Source organism: Pteropus alecto, unplaced genomic scaffold (assembly GCF_000325575.1).
Source record: "Pteropus alecto unplaced genomic scaffold, ASM32557v1 scaffold354, whole genome shotgun sequence".
NCBI lineage: Eukaryota > Metazoa > Chordata > Mammalia > Chiroptera > Pteropodidae > Pteropus > Pteropus alecto.
The window spans coordinates 754485-775054 of NW_006435759.1; the positions used below are offsets into that span (position 1 = coordinate 754485).

The window sequence follows — 20570 nt, forward strand, 5'->3', positions numbered from 1 at the left end:
GGCGGGGGGACCCCCGGCCCCGCCCGCGGGCTGCTCGGCGCTGGCGCCCAGGCCCATGGCAACCGCCCGGCTCCGGCGCCGGTGCCCCTAACCTGCGCACAGACCCGGTGCCGCCAGCCGGGACTCGCCCTCTAGGCGCTCGATTACCAGCGCCTTGTCACGTGGGCGCCTCGCTACTCCGGCCCCTGACTCTGACGCTCTTAGCAACCGGCGGGCAGCTCCGTCTCCAAGGACGCGCGCGCCTCCGACTTCCGGCTGCGAGAGGCGTGCCCAGGACCCTGACTCGGGAATCCCGCCCCGCGCGGCCCCACCAGACCCGGTCTTGGAGCGGCGAGCCCCCGGAGATGAGCTGCAATGACTCCTCCCTTATGGTGCGTGGCCCAGACGCTACCCGGCCGCTCCCTTTGGGACTTTCCGCCCCTGGACCGGTGACCCCCGCGCCCTGCTGCTCTCCTGCCACCTCTCTGCCTGCTCCTGATGTTCCCTTTACCCGCCTCTGTCCTCGGCGGCTACAGGCTGTCCTGTTTCCTTCTCGGCTCACTCTCTCTAGCGAGTGCATCCTCTCTAGTGCTTTCTGTGCACCCTAAGCCCCAAGTCCGCATCCCTACCCAGTCCTGTCCCCGAGCTCCTCTAAACCAAAGCATCCCAAACCCATCTCCATCATCTTGCTATCATTTCGCCTTCCCCTGCTTGTGCCTCTTCTGTGTCCCCCGCCTCCTTAGATGGCACCACCATTTGATCCCCACCATACTTATCTCTTCCCCATCTCCATCCCCTGATCCTATCAGCAAGAAATGTCAGCTCCTATATATTTCCTGAGGTCGCCCACTTCTTTTTATCTCCTAGCCCAGGATCACCACCATCTCAACCCTGGGCACCAGCAACAGCCCCAATCCCAATGGGGTTTCTCTGCTTCAGCTTTCTTCACTAGCAGCCCCCTCCTACTCCCCTTCCCCCCACCACATCCACAGCCACCAGTGTTTTTTGCAAAAACACGCATCTGAATAATTCTCTCCTCTTGCTTAAAACCATTCCAACTGCTTCCTGTTATCCTCAGGATGATGTTTGGGCCCTTTCATATGGCCCACAAGGCTGGTTACAACCCAACCACATCTATCCCCAACCCCAGCACCCACAAAACATAAGAGGAAGTGAGACTTGCTTTGAAATCTCAGCCCTTGTTACTGCATGACCTTTGTCAAGCCACAGTCTCCATGGCCTTCAGCTCCCTTAACTGGGAAGTAAATGGAGAGGCTAACAGAAGTTCACGGATGTAAAGCCCTGGATATAGTTCCCAGCAGGTGTTAGCCCACAACAACTTGTAACCAACTACTGGTACAATTATTCTTATTATTGGTCCTCTTTCTTTCCCCTTAGTCCCTTCCTAAGATAGCCTAAGTTGAATCCTCCATCACATTTGAATCGGAATCTGTGGATAATTCTGAAACAAACTCCTTTGTCCCTGGGGCTGGTGAAGAACAGGATGAGGCCTGAATGCTCTCCATCTCTTCCCTTTATAGAACTGAGGAGGAACAGGCAATAGGGGAGGGAGCAGGTCAGAACAGAGACAGAGGGCCGTTGCAACTGCGTCTTCCCTCTCACAGGCTAGGATCATTTACTACAGCCAGGAAAAGTACTTTCGCCATGTGCAGCAGGCTGCAGCCATGGGCCTGGAAAAATTCAGCAATGACCCAGTGCTACAGTTCTTTAAAGCCTATGGAGTCTTCAGAGAAGGTAAAGACTTGTCAGCGTTGGCCTCCCGCCCTGGGTACTATCCCAGCACTATGGCAACACCTGGATGCCCACTTCCAGTCATGGAAACAGTCTTACACTCAATGCCTAGATCCCCAGGTTGATCCACAAAAGCCTGTACAGTCCATATCTAGTTGACTTTGAGACCTCAGAGGGCTCACTACTGCTGCTCTGCACCTGAGTTTCTCCATCCGTACAACGAGTGGGTGGAGAAATAACCACATGATTATTGAACTAATTCCAGGTTTGGAAGCTGAGAGCTGGTAGTGCAGGAAAAGGAGAAAGTGGTGGATATGGGTACCGGTAGGTATGGTATAGGAGCAGAGAGAGGAGTGGAGCCCATGCAGCTGCTGACTCACTGACATTCAGAAGGTGGTCTTGGGCTAGGGGCCAGCTGAGCTGCCCGTGGCCAACAGCAGTGGACCTGGAGGAATAAATGTAATTGGTGGCTTTTGAGCAACTAGCTGGAAATGCCGTGAGGTTCTTCAGAACTGACCCCCAGCCAAAAATCTCAGTCTCACGGGAATTCCCGTGAATATTGATGGGTACATCCTCAGCTACAAGCCCTCCAGCCTCTTGCAGCCTGGACCATGGTGACAGCAGCCTTTACAGAGAACTTCGGTCTTCAGGGACCTCAGGCTATTAGGGATCTTTTTGATCAGTTAGTCCTCTGCTTCCCAGGGAAGCCAGGTGGTGTTAAGCCTGTGTCAGCCCTGATAAGCACCCCCATGTCTCTGCCACGGAGCCTCCTGTCCTCCGGGCCTGGAGCCTTAGAGCATAACTATGTGGGCTCCCTTTGCAGAGCGTATCCAGGATGCCATCAACAACTTGGAGAGCATCCGGAATCACCCAGACGTGTCCCTGTGCTCCATCATGGCCCTCATTTATGCTCACAAGTGCTGTGAAACCATCGGTAAGTGCAGCCATGCTCAGCTGGGCCCAGCCCCACCAGAGAAAAAGAGCCCCAGTCGAGAGACACAGCCCCTCAAGGGCTGCATAAGGAGGTATGTGCCCCAGTGATTGCTGGTGCTATTGACTAGTGAGGAGTGGCTGCTGCTCCCCTTCTCCCTGAGGCCTCATTGAGTAGGAGCCACATTGAGTAGGAGCCACGGACAGAGAGTAGGAGCCACAGGCAGAGAGCATGACAGTTGGAGGGGTCCTCCTTCAAGACCTCAAAAGTCAGGGAAATACCCTGCTTTCCTTTGTCAAGATCTTGTCGAAAATAATCAAGCTGATGTAAATAATTCTACTGCTAGTCTCCACTTCTCTAAAGAGATTCCAGAGGCTACGAACTACTGTTTCCCCACCCAGAATGGATTGTGGGCCTGAGGTAGGGGATTCAGATTTGGTTTGTCTACTCAGCAAACTGCTAGGCACAGAGGAGAAAAGATAAATCTCAGACAGCAAGCCCAAGTTCCGGCCTGGGCAGAGCCCGTGGCATTGCAGGAGACAGTGTTGTTGATTTCCAGGCCCCAGGCTGCTGTGTGGTCAGCTCCACGTGTTGAGGAGCCTCAGAGGCAGCCCTCAATGCCCCCTATAGGGCCAGGCAGACCTTCTCACCTTCACTAATCCTCTGCCTTCTCTCTGGGATTCACAGACCAAGAAGCTATTCAGGAGCTGGAGAGCAGCCTGAAGGAGGTTCGCAAAGTGGCCAGCGGAACTGCCCTGTACTATGCCGGCCTCTTCCTCTGGCTTCTAGGCCGCCACGACAAGGCCAAGGAGTACATCGACCGCATGCTGAAAGTCTCCAGCAGCTCCAGAGAGGTACTCGCTTTGCGCATTTGGGCCAAAGAGAGCAATGTCTCAGCACGTCATGGGAGGACGTGGCCATTACCCTCACAGAGGGCCCTTGGGGAGGGCTCAGCCAGACACTGACAAGACCCTGGGTCTCACGGGTGCCCCTACCACGTTGTCTCAGGCTTAGCCCGGTACACGCTGGCATTTGTCCAGAGTCCAAGCTGCAGAGAGCTGTTCTGTGGCCTGCATCCATAGTCCTAATATCTTGATTTTGTTGCTGACATTTAGAAATCACAAGATTTTTACCTAAAAGTCCAGATTTCCTGGTTTTTTTGAAAAACTAGATGAACTGGCTTTGCTGGGCCTGCAGTTCCTCATGGCAGTGATCTGCTAGATAGCAGAGGTGGCTCACACAGTAGATCTCACATATCACGGATCTCACGTGCAGTAATCTGCCCTAATGGCAGAATTTGAAACCTCAGTCCAGGCCATGCATTCTCAGCAGGGGTGAGATCACCCTTTCCCCAAGGGGAGTAAAAATTGGTTCTAGGAGGAGGAGTAAAAAAAATCTCCCTGTTTATGTCTAAAACACAGATATACATATAACACATAGATAGTGTATCTGTGATGGTAACATTTCTTGAAGGGGGAGAGAGTGATTAGGGAAGAACTGCCTAAAAAAGCTCCCTAGGGGAGCATTAATGGAAAATAGTTGAGAAACACTGGTCCAGGCCATAAGAGAAGCATCAGGGCAGGGTCTTCCTAGGGCCCCTTGGATCTCCCCTCCCTGGCCTGGCCCACCCCATCTGCCAGGAGAGGCTGGTGAAGGCTGGGTGAAGGCTGAGGAGAGCCGGCAAGGCCTGGGGGCTCTGAGCTCGGAATGGCTGCTGCTCACCCAGAGGGCATTCCAGCTTCCCGTGCAGGGCAGGCCCTGCTGGTCTAAGGAGTGAGGAAAACAGCAGTGGCCCTGCTCTGGTGCCCCGTGTTGGCCTCCTGAGCCCAGTAAACAGGCAATGACAAGGCACCTCGGTAAAGGGTAGAACTGTGGGGGTCACGGGAAGGGCCCAACCCCAGCCTGCAAGGTCAAGGACAGCCTCCTAGGCTGAGTTTTAAAGACTAGCAGTAGTTAATCACGGGAAAGGATTTGGTCTGAGGGGTGGTGTGCTGGGAAGGCGTTCCAGGCAAAGGAACAATCATGCGAAGGCCTGGCAGTGAGAGAGAGCAGGGCTGCCCTGGGGCCTGCAAGCAGTTTACCTGGCAGGGACTGAGGGTGTGGAGTGACAAAGGGTGACAGGAGGCAGGAGAGGCAGTCTGGCTTGAGGCTATGCAGGACCATGGACTTCATCTCTCATCTGTTCCTATCCCAGGGCTATGTCCTGAGAGGCTGGGTGGACCTCACCTCAGACAAGCCCCACACTGTGAAGAAATCCATCAAGTACCTGGAACAAGGAATTCAGGACACCAAAGATGTGCTGGGGCTGATGGGAAAGGTGGGCAGCGGAGAGGGGAGGGCAGGGGTGGGAGTGTCCCTGCCTGGGCCTTTGGAGCCAGAAACTCACCAGGTGACCTCAGGCCAGACTCTCAGTGTCCAGGCCCGTCACCTGGTAGATGAGGAGCAGAGGCCCAGAGAGGGTCAGGGTCACAGCAGCCCAGGGCCCACTGCGGTGCTCCCCTCCTTCCCGCTCAGGCCACGGTTCGTCTCATTCCCCATGGGGCCTTCGGGGTTTCCCGCTCAGGGTCTGTCCGTCCTTAGCTCTCTCAGCTTTCCGTTTGCCTTTTGGTTTCCCTTACTGACCTTTTCCTCTACAGCTTTCTTTCACACGTCCTCTTCTCACCTGTTAAATTCATTTAGTTGACCGTAAGAGAAGGGAGCTATGTTTTATGTTTCGTATTTTCTGATCTTAATTTAAATTAAGTTCCTTTTTTCTTGTGTGACCCTCATCGAATCAATCTAAGACAAAAACTATCCTTTTATTCTCTTCTGTTTGTATCTTCCTTATAAAATGAATATGTGCTCATTAAAAAAAACAAAAAAACAAAAAAACCCAGAAGTCTAAAAAAGGTCAAAAGGCGAATTAAAATAACATCCTGAGCCCTATCACTCCATAATATCTCATGTTAACATTTTAGGGCAGTGCTTCCAGTCTTTTTTTCTGTGCATGGGTTCAGGGTGTGCCTCAGGCTGGTGTCCCGGGAAGCAGAAGCCATGAAGTTTCTTGTGCAGGAGCTCTGTCAGGGAGAGCCGTGGGACCAACACCCGCGGGGAAATCGAAAGAAGCAGGACTGTGCAGAGGGAGCAGCCAAATGGCACAGGCACAGCTGTCACACACAGCAAAGGCCTCGGCAACTCTACTTGGCATTGTGGTGGAGCTGGGATGGCCCTTCTCTGTCCCCCTTGCTGACAAGATGCTGGGTATGGGCTGCCCCTTACAGAGGGGTGTGACCTGGCACCAGACAGCTTCCTTCGGCCATTGGCAATCCCAAGAGGGAGGCTCCCCTGAGAGCCGCCAGCCACCAACTCTCCTGATCTTTAAGGGGATCATACGGACCCACCTTAGGGTGGGAGATAGAGTTGTTATTGAATACAGTTGTAAGGGCAATCTATCATAGGGCAATCCATCATCTGGTCTCTTTTTCTTCATGCAAGATTTTGTCATCAGCAGATGTCATTTTGAATGTCTACAGACAGCCAACCCCTTATTGTATAGACCTAAGTGATTTGCCAGCCTAATCTCCTGTCATTTGGATATTGAGATTGTTTCCAGTTGTACACTTAGAAAGAGTCCTGCACTGAACACATTTATGAATAAATCTTTATTTAGAATAATCCCTTGTTTGAATCCATCTCTTCATGGAGTAGTTACTGTAGGTCTAGCATAAGCCATCCTTTTAGATTTTTCAGAGTCCAGTTTCAAATCTTTTAGGAGCATTGCTCTCTGCCCTTCAGGCACCTGTGTCATGACTCACTCAGGAGAACCTGGTGGCTGGCACTGGCCTGCAGAGGCCACCACTCCAGCCTGGTGGTACTTGACAGAGACAGAGCACTGCAGCCTTGGTATAGAGGGGGTTGTCTGCAACCAAGTGACTGCCCTGGGCCCCACTGAGCAGTGTTCAGTGATGAACTTCAGGAAAATAAATGGGAAATGAATGGGCCGTTTGCAGAACTGTGGAAAGCGCCCAGCGACCCCAGCTCTCCAACTTGGGGGCGGGGTGCTCACATGGCCTTGCCTTAGCCCTGGCCTGCTCTGGCCTCAGCTGTCTCCCCAGAGCCCCTGCCTTGCTGGTCCCAGAACCCAAGACTGCTGTGGACCTGGGCTGGTCACTCTGAGTGCCCATGGGTCGGGCTCTGCTCCTGTCCTGGTGGAGACACTGACCCCCCCAGCTCTCTTCATGGGCACTGGCAGAGGCTCTTCTCTTTGGCTCTGGACAGGCAACATACTACATGACACAGCAGAACTATTCGGGGGCCCTGGAGGTGGTGAACCAGATCACCGTTGCCTCGGGGAGCTTCCTTCCGGCCTTGGTCCTGAAGATGAAGCTGTTCTTGGCTCGGCAGGACTGGGAGCAGACAGTAGAAACAGGACACAGGTGAGGGGCGAGGGTCCACAGTGCTGCTCGTATCCCCATCTTACAAGGTGGGGAGATGAGAGATACTGTGTATTTGATGGAACAAGACATAAACATAATAATTGCCCCCGGAGGAGTTATGGGACTGATAGGGTCGTTATCAAGATACGGCGGGGAGGGAGGACGGATATGAACTACCACCTACCTGTCATGGCAGAAAGCCAGCAGCTCCGGCCTATAATGGACAAATCAAGAAGTAGGCATACCAGGAGGTCTAAGCATATTATTTAAAGGAGAGATGGAGAACTACCAAAGGAACTCAAAAGCAGCAGGAGTCGGGGGGAGGGGAGGGTAAACAGAGAACAGGACTAGGAACTACTGCATTATTTCATTTTTTTAAACTACGGGTATGATATACTTTAATACCAACTTTTAAAAAATAACTTTAGGGGAAAAGAGGTCATGGGTGACTGAGAGAAGACTTTTAGTCTGAGGCCGGGCATGTTGGCAAGACAGTGGAGAGTTCAGGAGTCATTGGGACTTGTGGAAGGAGGACATCAAGTATGGGGCGATCTTGAAGTATTTTTACTGTGAATAGAAAGAAAGACAGCTTCAGGGGGAGGGATGCTTGATGGAAGTTTTTAAGAATGAATTTTCTAGATAACAAGCTTATCTCCTTAAGTTCTAATACCTTAACAAACTTAAATCAAATCATTCTGATATATACAATACTTATTTTCTCCCTGAAAAAAGTTAATGGACTATTAAGTCATCACTATGAATTGCTACTCAATTGTGTGGTAATATATAGCACAGTTCTGAAGAAAAGAAAACAAACCTCTTCCTTCCCTGTAGAGGGAAAAATATGGAGTTTCTTATAAAGAAATAGAATATTGAAAAACTCCATAGTATGATCAGAAACTGCATGTTTACAATGACACATAGTAGAAACCAAAGTGCCTTTCAATCATGCAGCTGCAAGCACCTCTCTGCCCACCCCCAACCCTGGTACCATGGTCATGTCTGTGTTGGTTGGGATATGAATAGGCTTCTGTCACAAAGACACCCAAAATATGTGACTTAAATAAAAATAAAAGGTTATTCCTCTCTAAGGAAAACGTTTAAGTGGCCATCCAGGGCTGGGGTGGCCCCTCAACTCTGTAAGGTCCCAGGCCCGTTCTATCTCCCTGCTGATTTCTAGGATGCCATTCGTAGGATGCTGCTCATGTGGGCCACACTCCAGACAGCAGGAAGGAGAAAAGAAAAAATGGAAGGCACCACTGTGTATCACACTGGGCGCTTTCACATACATCCTATTGGCCAAAACTTAATCACGTGGCCACACCTAAGCTACAAAGTGAAGCTGGGAAATGCAGTCTTTATTCTGGATAGCCATGTGCCCCACCAGGTTGGGAGTCCTTTTATTAAAAAAAAAAAGCGGGGGGTGGGGAGGGTGGGCGGGGGATAGATATGAGAAGACGATCAGAAGTTGCCGCCACACCATCCTAGCCTTGCCTATAAATACTCTTCATTCATGTGGCTCTTCTTCCTATTTCAGAATCCTAGAAAAAGATGAAAGCAATATTGATGCCTGTCAGATTCTAGCTGTGCATGAGCTTGCAAGAGAAGGAAACGTGACCACAGTAAGTTCTTTTGAGACTTAGAAGTTACGCCTTGAAACAAACATAGCCAAGGAGGAACCCCTCAAAACACCTTCATCCCCAAGGCTTTGGAGGGCGCTCCCTGGATCTTAGCTCCTTTTGTCCCCCTTCCTCCATACTCCTTGCCAAGGAGGTCTGCTCCGGTTTGGTCTTTGTGCAATACAGTTCTAAAGGCAGGCAGTGAGGTTGACTCTGGTTCTGCCAAGTGTTCCCTGTGTGCGCCTAGGCAGGTGTCTCCACCTGGATAAGCCCCAGGATCCTCATTTATAAAATGGAGCTAATTCCACCCACATCGTAAGGTTGTCGTAAGGACTAAACAAGGTGACGAGAACTTGGAACAGTGCCTGGTGCACTTTATAACTTGATCTGGTTGACCAATAAGCATCATCGTTGTGTTTCAGATTTTAAGAAATGCCATTTTTTTAGGGAATGATTGGAATTGCTCAGACATTGACCAGGCACGCCCTGGCCCTGAACTTGCACCTGTAGTTTTCCAAAGAAACTCAAAATGGCCCTCAAATGCAGTCAGAAATACCTAGAATTCTGAATGAATACCTCAAGGCACAGACAGGTTCTTACTCTCAAAAAGAGTTTGTGTTTTCAGCCCAAACCTTGCCTTCGGAATAAATACACTGACTCTGTGGAAAGTGTGGCGAGTCAAGAGTCTCTAAGAGGTCATGGCAGGAAGAGGAAGCTTCTGCTTCCTTCTGGGATTATGGATTTTGTGGGGTGGGGTGAGGTGGAGGAGATAGTCTATATTTGGGAGAAACCCTCGAAAATGGCCCCAGCGTGAGGGTAGGCCTGTCCTCAGCTCCCTGTGACCCCAGAGCCCCAAGCAGGCTTTCCTAGGGCCGGGCCTAGGGGTTAGTTTCACGGGCAGGGTTAGCATGTAATGCCCCTCCTGTGCCCCCACTTCAAACCCTTGCCCCAGCCCAAGCTGCCCAGTTCTAATCTTTCTCACACTCTCTAAGTAGAGTGGGCCCGCCCCATAGGGGTTTCTCTCCTGGCACTTCTTTGCAGCTGGGAACTAAGAACTCCCGACTCCTGGGGAGAGAGTGGGCAGAGGAGTCAGTTGAAACAGACTTTGGAGTCACTCAGTCACCTAGTTGGCCGGGTAACCTTGGGCAAATTACCTAACCTTTCTGCCCCTGCAGCTGCTGAACTGGAAAATACAGATAGTTACACTGACTTGCAGGGCTCTTGGGAAGATTCACCGGAATGACAGACAGGCACCAATGTGGTGACTCATGTCACAACTGAGCAGAGGCTCGGGGCCAGGGACCCGTCCTGACCATCTGCTCCTGGGCCAGCTCAGGGGGTCAGCTGCTGGCCTGGTGGGCCACAGGGCGGGCATAGTGACAGCTGGCTCCTCGCTCTGCCTGGGTGGGTCTGAAAGGGCAGCTTCTCTTCACGAATTCATGATCAAAGGGGCAGGCAGTGTCAGCTCTTGGGCGAACAATGTTCCTGGAAGCTTCATCTGTGGGGCTGTGATGCCTGGGCCCACCCAAGTCCAGTTAAACCTGAGTCTCTGGGGCTGGCTCCCAGACGTGGGCATTTTTATGATATGCAGCCAGGGTTGAGAACCTCTGCTCAACTCCCGTTTGACATATTGCCTTTGGCATTTTTTGTTTTGTCCCCGCAGGCTGCTGAGCACGTTAGAAATCTGATTAAGGCGCTAGAGACAAGAGAGCCCCAAAATCCAAGCCTCCATCTAAATAAAATTCTTGTGGTTAGCAGACTGGTAAGAAGGCTCTTTCCTGGTTTCTGCACTAGTACCTCTCACTGTGTTCCACAGGGGAGCCCTACGGCCCCCTAGAAGCTCCTCAAGTACACTGCCCCTCCCCGCTCTGGCTCAAACTTGGCCTCTTGGGCTGGTGGCCCACACCCTGTGGCCTCTGCCTGCCTTTGGCCAGCACCAGTATCATGTGTACTTTGTATCCTTGGCCCAGGTGCCCCTCAGAGGTGTTGAGATCAGGGAGCTGAGGTCTGGCAGTGCCTGCAGAGTAGGAGGAGTCTTATTTGGGGAAAGAGGGCGGTATTACTGCTGTTGTGCAATAGTCACCCCACTCTGGCCTTGGGTGCCCAGCTTCCATAGTCTTTCTGTGGAAGTGACCTTGGAAAGCTGGCTTGCCTAGGCCTCTCTGATATTGGGCAAGGTGCAAACAGACTAGGCTGCCAAACAGTCTGTCTCTGTCAGACCCTTCAGCACCAAAGCAAGGACTTGCCATAAGAACAGGGGCCGCTCTGGGGCCTCAGAGACCAGAACTATGGGATCGAATACCCCTGGGATACCTTCTCTCCCTCCGTGTCTGGGTCTGATTCTCTCTGCCTCATTCTCCAGACATGGCAGGGGACGTGGCTGCTCACGGCCTTTAAGGCCACTTCTCATCAATGGGACCTAAAGAGCTTCTCTCACCGAGCTTCAATTTTTGAAAAACTTCTTGGTGATTCATTGGACCAATTACTATGGCCAGACAGGGTACGGGGCCCTTGGAAGGCCCTGTGCCTGGAGACAGTTTCCACAGGTTCTTTGGGAGCTGGATAGCTAGCTACACAGAGCCAGCTGCCTGGATGTAGGGTACCTCTTGTGCTCTCCTGTCAAAGTGACCCCCAATTCTGACGTGGCCTTGTTCGGACAGGCTGGGCTGACTGATCTCCCCAACCCGTGTGTCGATTCCTTGCAGTGCGGAAAGCACCAGGTGATTCTGAGGCTAGTGTGTAGCTTCATCGAGCGTACTTTCATAGCCACACCTTTCTACGCCCACATGGCCACAGAGCTGGGCCATCTCTTCATCCTGCAGGACCAAGTGAAGGAGGCATCTCTGTGGTACTCGGAGGCCATGAAACTGGATGAGAGCAATGTGGCTGCCTTGACAGGTCTGTGCAGGCTGGTCAGGGCAGGGTGTGGGAGGATGGGTTTTGGGAGCCAAGTAGGGTAGCCTCCATGAGTCCAAAAGAGAGGTATGGGAATGCATTCTCCCCAGAGGGTGTGTGAGTTTGGGGATACATTATATGACAGGGTGCCTTTCCATGAGTCTAAAAGCATAGATGTAAGAGACACAGGAATTCTCAAAAGTGTGTTCAAAGCCACTCTGATCTACATCAGATCTCTGCTTCTATACCCTGACCCCCTGCAAGACTGACAGCCTATCCCTTATGCTTGGTCAGCCCTGCTGCTTCTCAGGCCCCACAGGTCAGTGTTGGAGACAGTCCTAGCCCCAGCATACCCCACCCCTAAAGCCTCTAGCCTCACCTCTGCAGACCCTCCCTCTGCAGCCCCTGAGCTAAAAGGCCACCGGAGCCAGTATTTTTGAGAGTTTTACTTCCCTGTCTGTTCTGATACTCCCGTTCCCCTTTATATAAATGTCAGATGAATTTTCCAGAGCCCAGTTTTCATTTTACACATTTTGAAAAGGCCTCCAGTCCATGGTCTCTGGTGAATTTCGAACGAGCAATGTTCAGGTTGGGTTGAGGTGGCCATATGGTCCAGGGCCTGCTTCCTGCCCTGGCTCTGAGACCCTGTGTCCTTGCGGGGGCAAGTCACGTCTCTCTACACTCCAGTTCCTCATCAGTGCAGCGGAGTTGTCAGAATGGTCCGTCTTAGTTTCTGATGCAGGGTATCAGTCTGACTCCTCAGTCCATGCCTCTCCCTCCATCCCTAGATCCCACGAAAATAATGGAAGGTGCTTAAAAAAGATAATGCAGCCCTAGAAAGAGGGACAGGTGCCCCTGTGAACCAGAAACTTTGAGAACTTCACATTCCTAGAAGATGTAAAGCAGATAACATCAAATGCATGAAAACTCCAGGCCGGCCTGGAAACCCATGAGCCAGCATGGACAGAGACAAGTTAGGTAGATACCGAGTAGACCAGCTTTCCCCAGAGAGCTCCAGGAAAAACAAAAATTAAAAACACAAGCTTGGGGTCACCAGAGGCTGAGAGTAAAAACATGCCATGGGGTAGTCAGCGAGATAACGGGAGGATTGTTGACAATCAGAAATGGGCTCGAGGAGGCTCTGGAGGGAGCACAGCAAAGCGATGACCTCCCAGCATCACAGGGACATGAAGGACAAAAAGACTTGGCTGCTCAGCATATAGGCAAAATCCCCTAAAACGTTCCTCCACCAGCTGAGCCCTTCGCCACTTCCTCATTTAAGGGAGAGCCCCAGCCAGTCAGCCAGAAGGGAAGTGCACTGGACAGACTCCGTCCCACACACCAACCCAGGCTGAGCCCACCCGCGCGCGTCCCGGAGTCACCACCATCTTATCTGGCCTGTCTGAGAAAGTCAGTAACCTTAACAATTTGGGAAATCTGCCCAGTTGCTAGTACTCATTAGTCTAGTCCATTTGTAAATCTGCTAGTAGTTTGAAAGAGGGGCCGAGCAGAACGTGCAAAGCCATGGCCCTCTGAGGAGCAAAGTTAAGTCTGGATACAGAAGAGACTTTCCCCAACAAAACAGTTCTAGAGCTGGCTGGCTTCAGAGCCTGTTATGTCAATGAGTAAAGAACGTGCTACTATGAAAAAAAATTACAGAGAACAAGAAAGAGTTGTTGAAAATTAAAAATATGATTGCAAAGTAAAAAATTACATAGATGAGCCAAAGAGTGGGCCGGATATAATGGAAAACCAAGATGGCGATTAGGAAGGCCGTCAGTAATAAATACACCAGGATGACCAAGAAATAGCCGTAAAAGAACAGTGGGAACAGGAGGGATTTATCCTCCCAGATACAAAATATATCACAAAACAATAGTAGTTAAGTCAGCTTGAGACCAACGCCGGAATAAACAAATAGATAAAATGATATAGAAACAGGTCTTATGATAAAGATAATATTTCAAACCAATAGCATTTCAAGGTCTCATGGTTGGATACCTGTCCTCAGCCAACAAGGAAAAACTAAAAGTAAATCCCCCATCTCACACCATACTCAAAAATAAATTCCAGATGAATTAAGTGTTTAAACATAAAAATTAAATTGGACTTGGGTTCCCTGGGGAGGGAGGTGGTTCGAAGTATGACAGCAAACTCAGAAGCTGTAAAGGAAAATATTTTTACTGATTTAACTATGTAAAATTTTTAAACTAATGAATGACAAAAGACACTGTAAAAATAGTTAAAAGGTAAGTGGCAAACTAATAGAAAATGTTCACTACAGAGGGTTAATAATCATAATATATGAAGGAAAAAAATCACCCCGAAAGAAAAAACTGGCAAAAGCTATGAACAAGAAATTCACAGTAGAAAAAGAAAAGGCCATTAATATATGAAAAGATGTTCATCTTCCCTAATAATCAAAAGAATGTGAATTAAAATAAGTTACTATTCACTGTTTAGACTGGCAAAGAGTAAAGCATATCTGTGGGGTTTTCAGGAAGGACACTTTCAAATTCTTGGCAGTAATATTAATTAAAATTTCTTTGGAGGACAAGTTGGCCTTGTCTCAATATTTTAGATATGCATGCCCTTTGACCCATCGACTCTACTTCAGGAATTGGAACAGGCAAAAACATGTGTACAAATTAATAACATATAAATGCTTAGAAAGATGTTTGGAGGAATATACCCCAAATTATTAATGGTGGTTATCTCTGGAGAGAAATATGGTTAAAGCCAGACCATGAACTATGGATATTTTTTCTGTATTGCCTTAGGATTTGAATTCTTTACCATGAGCATGTATCACTCCTAAGTTTATGAAGATGTTGGAAAAGGTCCTTGCCTGAGACCCTTCCTTCCACTGTCCTACTCGTGTTCATTGGCCTGCTGGCCTGCTGGCCTGCTATCTCTGCCTCGGAGCTGGCCGCTCATCCTTGTTCTGTCCCATTTCCAGGGATCATCTGGTGCCAGATCTTAGAGGGCCGCCTGGAGGAAGCTGAGCACCAGCTGGAATTCCTGAAGGAGGTGCAGCAGTCCCTGGGGAAATCTGAGGTCAGAGCTCTCTGGGGGCGCAGGTTGCTCCAGAAGTGTGTCCCCCACCCTCCTCCCACCCCCAGTCTTCAGCAGAGAGCAGCCAAGATGGCCTGGACTTCTGCTTTGCCCTCATCTACCGACTGAGCCCAGCTGGCATTGATTCCAGACTTGCGCCTCCCTCCACAGGTGCTGATTTTCCTCCAAGCCCTTTTGGCGTCCAGGAAGCACAAGGGGGAGCAGGAGGCCACAGCGCTGCTGAAGGAGGCTGTGGAGCTGCACTTCTCTGGCATGCAGGGCCTCCCCCTGGGCTCTGAGTACTTTGAAAAACTGGACCCTCTCTTCTTGGTCTGCATCGCCAGGGAGTACTTGTTCTTCTGCCCCAGGCAGGTTAGAGCAGGGTACAAGGCACATCTTCATAGGGGGTCGGGGTCGGGGCGGGGGAGAGAGCTGGAGTACAGGTTCCGACAGAGGCAGGTATCTCACCTGGCTGATCACCAGTCTGCTCTGAGCCCCCGGTAGTTGGGGAACCCAGTGCTTTTCAAACTTGCACGTGCAGCATTCAGGTCACCTGGGCATTGTTCCAGTGCAGATACTGACTTCTTTGAAGCCCTGCATCTCAAACAAACCTCCAGGAAATGCCACTGCTGCTGGTCTAGGGACCTCACGTGAGGGGCCAGGCACTGGCCCATGCCCCTGCCTTTATCCTAGAGAAGTCTTCTAAGAAATATGTTAGTCTTTACTTGTCGGTCCTGCTTTCCCAGCCAGTCGAGATTCCTTATGGGCAAGGATCATATCTTACACGCCTAATGTACCCTCATGCCTTGTAATGAGTCACTCCACAAATATTTATTGAGTGTGCTACCATCTGCCAGATACCATGCTAGGTACAGGGGACAGAAACGTGAACAAAACAAAGTCTCCATTGTCTGGAGCTTATGCTCTAGCACTAGATAGTACAGAGTGGATAATAAATACGTGTAGAGTAAAGTAAATTCCTTCACTGAGAGAATGTTTTCTGAGAACTCCAGGAGTCTCTCTTAGAGCAGGGGACCCGCACAGCCAGACCCCCGTGTCCCTACAGCCCAGGTTGCCAGGCCAGATCGTGTCTCCGCTTCTTAAACAAGTTGCTGTGATCTTGAATCCTGTGGTGAAAGCAGCACCAGCTCTGATCGACCCCCTGTATGTCATGGCTCAGGTCAAGTATCTCTCAGGTGAGCCTGTGGGTCCTGGTGGCCAGGTGGGGCCTTGCGTCCTCCCACATATGTTTATCTATTCAGACACCTGGTGGGACTTCTGCCCCTGGGTTAGTGTCCATGGGCTTCCTGCCTGGGTTACTTTACACACACACACGCACGCACACACACGCACACACGCACACACGCACACACTCACCCAACCTGCCCGTTCCTTCCAATCCCCAGAAACCTTCCTAACTTCCCTCGCCAGCAGGGGTCTCTCCCACCCAGGCCTTTTGCTGATTGCGTGGTCTGTGGCAGGTGCTAGCCACTGCACCCCATTATGTCATTACGTGCAGGCGCTGCTCTGACAGTAGGATCCAGGAGTATTCAGAATAGGCAGAAATTCCCTCGTGGAGTTTGTGTTCTAGTAAGGATGTAACCACTAAGAATATTGTATTGTTTTTTTAGGACACAATAATGCTATGGAGAAAACTTAAGCAGGGTGTGGGGGTGTGGGAGTGTGGTCGGGCAGGCCTCGTGGTGAGGTGAGACACAGTGCCATCAGACTTTCAGAGCTTCTGGGTGGCCAGGATGGCACACGCGCGCACACACACGCACACACGCACACACGCACACACTCACCCAACCTGCCCATTCCTTCCAATCCCCAGAAACCTTCCTAACTTCCCTCGCCAGCAGGGGTCTCTCCCACCCAGGCCTTTTGCTGATTGCGTGGTCTGTGGCAGGTGCTAGCCACTGCACCCCATTATGTCATTACGTGCAGGCGCTGCTCTGACAGTAGGATCCAGGAGTATTCAGAATAGGCAGAAATTCCCTCGTGGAGTTTGTGTTCTAGTAAGGATGTAACCACTAAGAATATTGTATTGTTTTTTTAGGACACAATAATGCTATGGAGAAAACTTAAGCAGGGTGTGGGGGTGTGGGAGTGTGGTCGGGCAGGCCTCGTGGTGAGGTGAGACACAGTGCCATCAGACTTTCAGAGCTTCTGGGTGGCCAGGATGGCATCCTTCTCCCATCTCAAGGCCAGATCCTGGAGAGAGAGGGGAAGAGGGAGAGAACCCTCATGAGTGCCCTCTCGTCCTCTCTTCGTGGCTTTCACCCGGTCTGCTTAAAAGCCAAGCTGGTCTCTGGTGCCCTGGGGGCTTCCAAAGGCTCCAGAATGCCAAGGCATGTGTCTGTCCTCCAGTGCTGCGTTGTATGGGTTGCCCTCTGCTGAAGTCTCCCCCGTCTTCATCCTCGGTCCTCCCAGTACTTATCTGAGCACCAGGTGTATCCACAGCTTCAGGGTCTCCTTGGTACAAGGTGAAGGCAGGAGTACCCCCCAGAGGTTTAGGGCCAAAGCAAGGTCTCTAGCTGCTGGGGTTGCCATGGTGACATCTTCACATTTCTGCTGCACACAGAGTAGGAACAGGGAGTTAGGGACCCAGGAACAGGTGCTTTCTACCTGCCAGGTCGTTATGTGGGGGGATCTGGCTGTTGAGGGACCTGACTGCCCCCTGGCCTGTTTTACTTCCCGACCTCTGGTGACCCTGAGCTTGTGTTTTCAATTTTTGTTTTTCTCGGAGCAGGAGCTGTTGAGGGACCTAGATGCAGAGGGAGGACAGCCCTCCCCCTGCCAGCTCATTGCACCCTACCCCTGGCTGCCACTGCCACCTGCTAAGGGCCAGCCTGGCTACAGGGCGGCCTCTCAGCCCCACAGTGCCAGGTATTTTGAGTTCAGCCTCAGGAGCTGGAGGGCCCTGGATTTAAATGCCGACTTTGTCCCTTCTAAAGTCCATGACTTACTTCAGTGGAGTCCTAGTCCTATATCTAAAAGACAAGGATAATAATACCAACCTCGCGGGACTGGGCAAAGAGTAAACCAGCCTTGCCAAACTGCTTCGCACGTGTTGGGCTTTGAGCAGGTGCACCATAAGTTGTGGCAATTATAGTTGCTGTTATTATTAGCTTTTCTTCTCCTCTTAGGTGTGGGAATTGAGACTTAAATGTTCCCCGGAGCTTCCAGATGGAGCAGTGAAGTGACTTAGCCATCTCCTTGAGGGTCACATGGAGAAGCGAGTGTTAAACTGACGTTTGAGTTTCCTAGCTTTTGTCTCAGTCAAAGCAAAAACTGTGTAGTTCTCATTTTAGGGGGAGGCCTCCCAGCGAAACAGAACAGAACTGGGTAAAATGCCCAACTTGGGTATTTATTTCTGGGTAATGGAACATGAAAAATTCTGCCTTTACACCTTGGGTCCCTGGAGTCCCTGAGGATCCCTGGATGTAGAGATTTGTTTGTTATTTCTAGGAGAGTTAGAGAATGCCCAGAGTACCCTGCAGCGTTGCCTGGAGCTGGACCCCACCTCCGTGGACGCCCACCTCCTCATGTCCCAGATCTACCTGGCTCAGGGCAACTTCTCCATGTGCTCCCACTGCTTAGAGCTGGGCGTCAGTCACAACTTCCAGGTGGGGGTCTCCTGGGTCCTGTCACCCACTCAGTATCCCAAAGCCCACCTAGCTGTAGCCCCGACTTGCCTCAAGAGAGAAGCCCTGAGAGCTTCCTGCATCCCTCAGACCCTTCTGCTGGCCCAAAGGCAGGGGCAGGCTCAGTGGGCTCCTGGGGCTTTGTCCACTCTGGGCACTGGGAGCAGCAGCAGCAGCGGTGGTGACCTGGAGCCCCACACTCTGCTATGCCCGTCTAGGTCCGAGACCACCCCCTCTACCACTTCATCAAGGCCAGGGCCCTCAACAAGTCTGGGGACTATCCAGAAGCCATAAAGACCCTGAAAATGATCACAAAATTACCAGCTGTAAAGATGGAAGAAGGCAAGAAGACCCGCGGGCCCTCTGTGCGACCCAGCGAACGGGTGTCCATCTTACTGGAACTGGTAGATGCCCTCCGGATGAATGGGGAGCTGGTAAGAAAGGCCATGCTCCCTTCCCTTGGGACTGGGTCATGTTGGAGGTCCAGGGTAGGGCTTGGGAAGCAGCCTTTTGATTCTGTCTGATGTTTACTTATGCTATGACTTGACCCTTTATTCATCTGGGAACATACCTCTCTTCTGTCTAAGAGCCTTTAGTGGCTCCCACTGCCCTCAAGATAAAGTCCAAACCCGAGTGGGGTGTGCATGATCTGTCCCCTGCCTACATCGCTGTCCCCATGAGGATCTCAGGGAGGCGGAGCACAGGCCCGTCAGGGCCACCACAGGTGGTTGTGCGGATTGAGCAGTGCACCACTTCCAGTGGATGCCGGTTATACCGTCATCCTTATGAACTATGTCCCCTTGGAGTTTTGCAGTGTGCAACCTGCTTAACTGTATGAGGCAGCCCTGGAGCCTTGGAAAGCCTCGCTGGGCAAAGGTAGGAAGCACCTGGGCATTTTTTGCTGGTGCTCGGGAGTAATGAGGGACACAGAAGCAAGGGCGAGGCCTGGTGGTAGTGGGAGCTGGGCTCCACATGCTCCCTTGGCCTCACTGGCCTCACCTGCTCACCAAGAAGGGGTTTGTCAGCAGAGGTCCAGGCTCATCTCCATGATCTACCAGTACTGGGCATCCTGCCTCCTCCAATGATGACCCTGCAATAGATAAGGAACCAGCCCATGAGACCTTTTCTCTTTAAAGTTAAAATCTCCTTCTGGGCAAAGATGGGAATGTGGAAGCCTGTTTACAGAACTTCTCTCCTTTAAATCTGCTAAAAGGAACAAAAGAATTTTAAGCAGAGAAAGAATCTTCATCTGTAACAAAATTAGGAAACAACTGCCTCTCTATACATAATTGACTCAATCAGCCATTTATTCAGCTATTGACTGAGGACCTACTGTATGCCAAGCACTGTGACGGGAGCTGGGGATGAAGGAGAACAGGCCACGAAGCCCCTGTCTTTTCTGAAGTTACCGTGGGTGGGAGAGAAAAAGCAAGGTGTAGTGAATGGGGGACCTGAGGTTCTGGCATTTGCTTGAAACTTTCTGAACCGGGGATGTGGTCAAGCCACAGGAAAAGCGGGGACATTCCTGGAAGAACCCACTTCCAGCCCATGGAAGGGCAGGGCTACTGAACAAGAGCTCCCTTCTGAAATGCCCGTGGTTTTCTCTGTCCCAGAATCCCTAGTAGGAGAGGTGAGCCAGAGGAAAGTAAGGAGGGAAATAACCTGATAACAGTTTTGTACTTTGCTCAGCTTAGATAACAGATCTGTGAGCTGTGGCCTTCACTGTGAGCCAGGGGCTTCCATCCTGACCCTAGGGCTATGCCAATGGAAAAAGCCAAGGCGAGATCTGCCCCGAGGGCAGCTGTGCTAGGGTACTCTCTTTTCCCAGCCTAGTTAATGAGAAAAGGGCAGAGTTAGTTACAGCTGTTTGCATTAGAGGCCGAGTGATGATCAGGAGTCTAACATGGAACTCTAGAGGTCATGGAAGGAAGAAAAGAAGGAAGGAAGGAAGGAAGGAAGGAAGGAAGGAAGGAAGGAAGGAAGGAAGGGAGGGAGGGAAGGAAGGAAAGGAGGGAAGGACGGGAGGAGGGAGGGGGGGAGGGAGGAAGGAAGGAAGGAAGGAAGGAAGGAAGGAAGGAAAGAAGGAAAGAAGGAAGGAAAGCAAGCAGGAGGGAAAGGGAGGGAGGGCAAAATAATAGGCAAAAGACAAGATTACACTTAGAATTTTCATGACACATGAAAAATACAAAGAAAAATTTTTTCAAAAAATGTTTCCACACTCAATGAAAAGAAAAAGAACATCGAGCCTTGTAAAATGAGCTCAAAGTAGAACACAAGA

General features: G+C 50.9%; 2 protein-coding genes across 2 annotated transcripts in view; one reads left to right on the top strand and one right to left on the bottom strand.

Annotated features, from left to right (window-relative positions):
• Positions 1-111, bottom strand: part of GORASP1 (golgi reassembly stacking protein 1) — a 10965-nt gene extending 10854 nt beyond the window's left edge. Inside the window, exon 1 of the mRNA XM_015588516.2 lies at positions 93-111. The gene's annotated coding sequence lies outside the window, so the exon portion shown is untranslated. The remainder of the gene's footprint in view (positions 1-92) is intronic.
• An 86-nt stretch (positions 112-197) lies between these two features.
• Positions 198-20570, top strand: part of TTC21A (tetratricopeptide repeat domain 21A) — a 32061-nt gene continuing 11688 nt past the window's right edge. The window contains exons 1-14 of the mRNA XM_025046035.1: positions 198-371; positions 1605-1734; positions 2555-2665; positions 3350-3516; positions 4857-4979; positions 6920-7077; positions 8615-8699; positions 10360-10458; positions 11402-11594; positions 14551-14648; positions 14817-15017; positions 15712-15841; positions 18117-18274; positions 18511-18726. Of these exons, the coding sequence (XP_024901803.1) occupies positions 345-371; positions 1605-1734; positions 2555-2665; positions 3350-3516; positions 4857-4979; positions 6920-7077; positions 8615-8699; positions 10360-10458; positions 11402-11594; positions 14551-14648; positions 14817-15017; positions 15712-15841; positions 18117-18274; positions 18511-18726 (1896 nt within the window). The 5' untranslated portion in view covers positions 198-344. The remainder of the gene's footprint in view (positions 372-1604; positions 1735-2554; positions 2666-3349; positions 3517-4856; positions 4980-6919; positions 7078-8614; positions 8700-10359; positions 10459-11401; positions 11595-14550; positions 14649-14816; positions 15018-15711; positions 15842-18116; positions 18275-18510; positions 18727-20570) is intronic.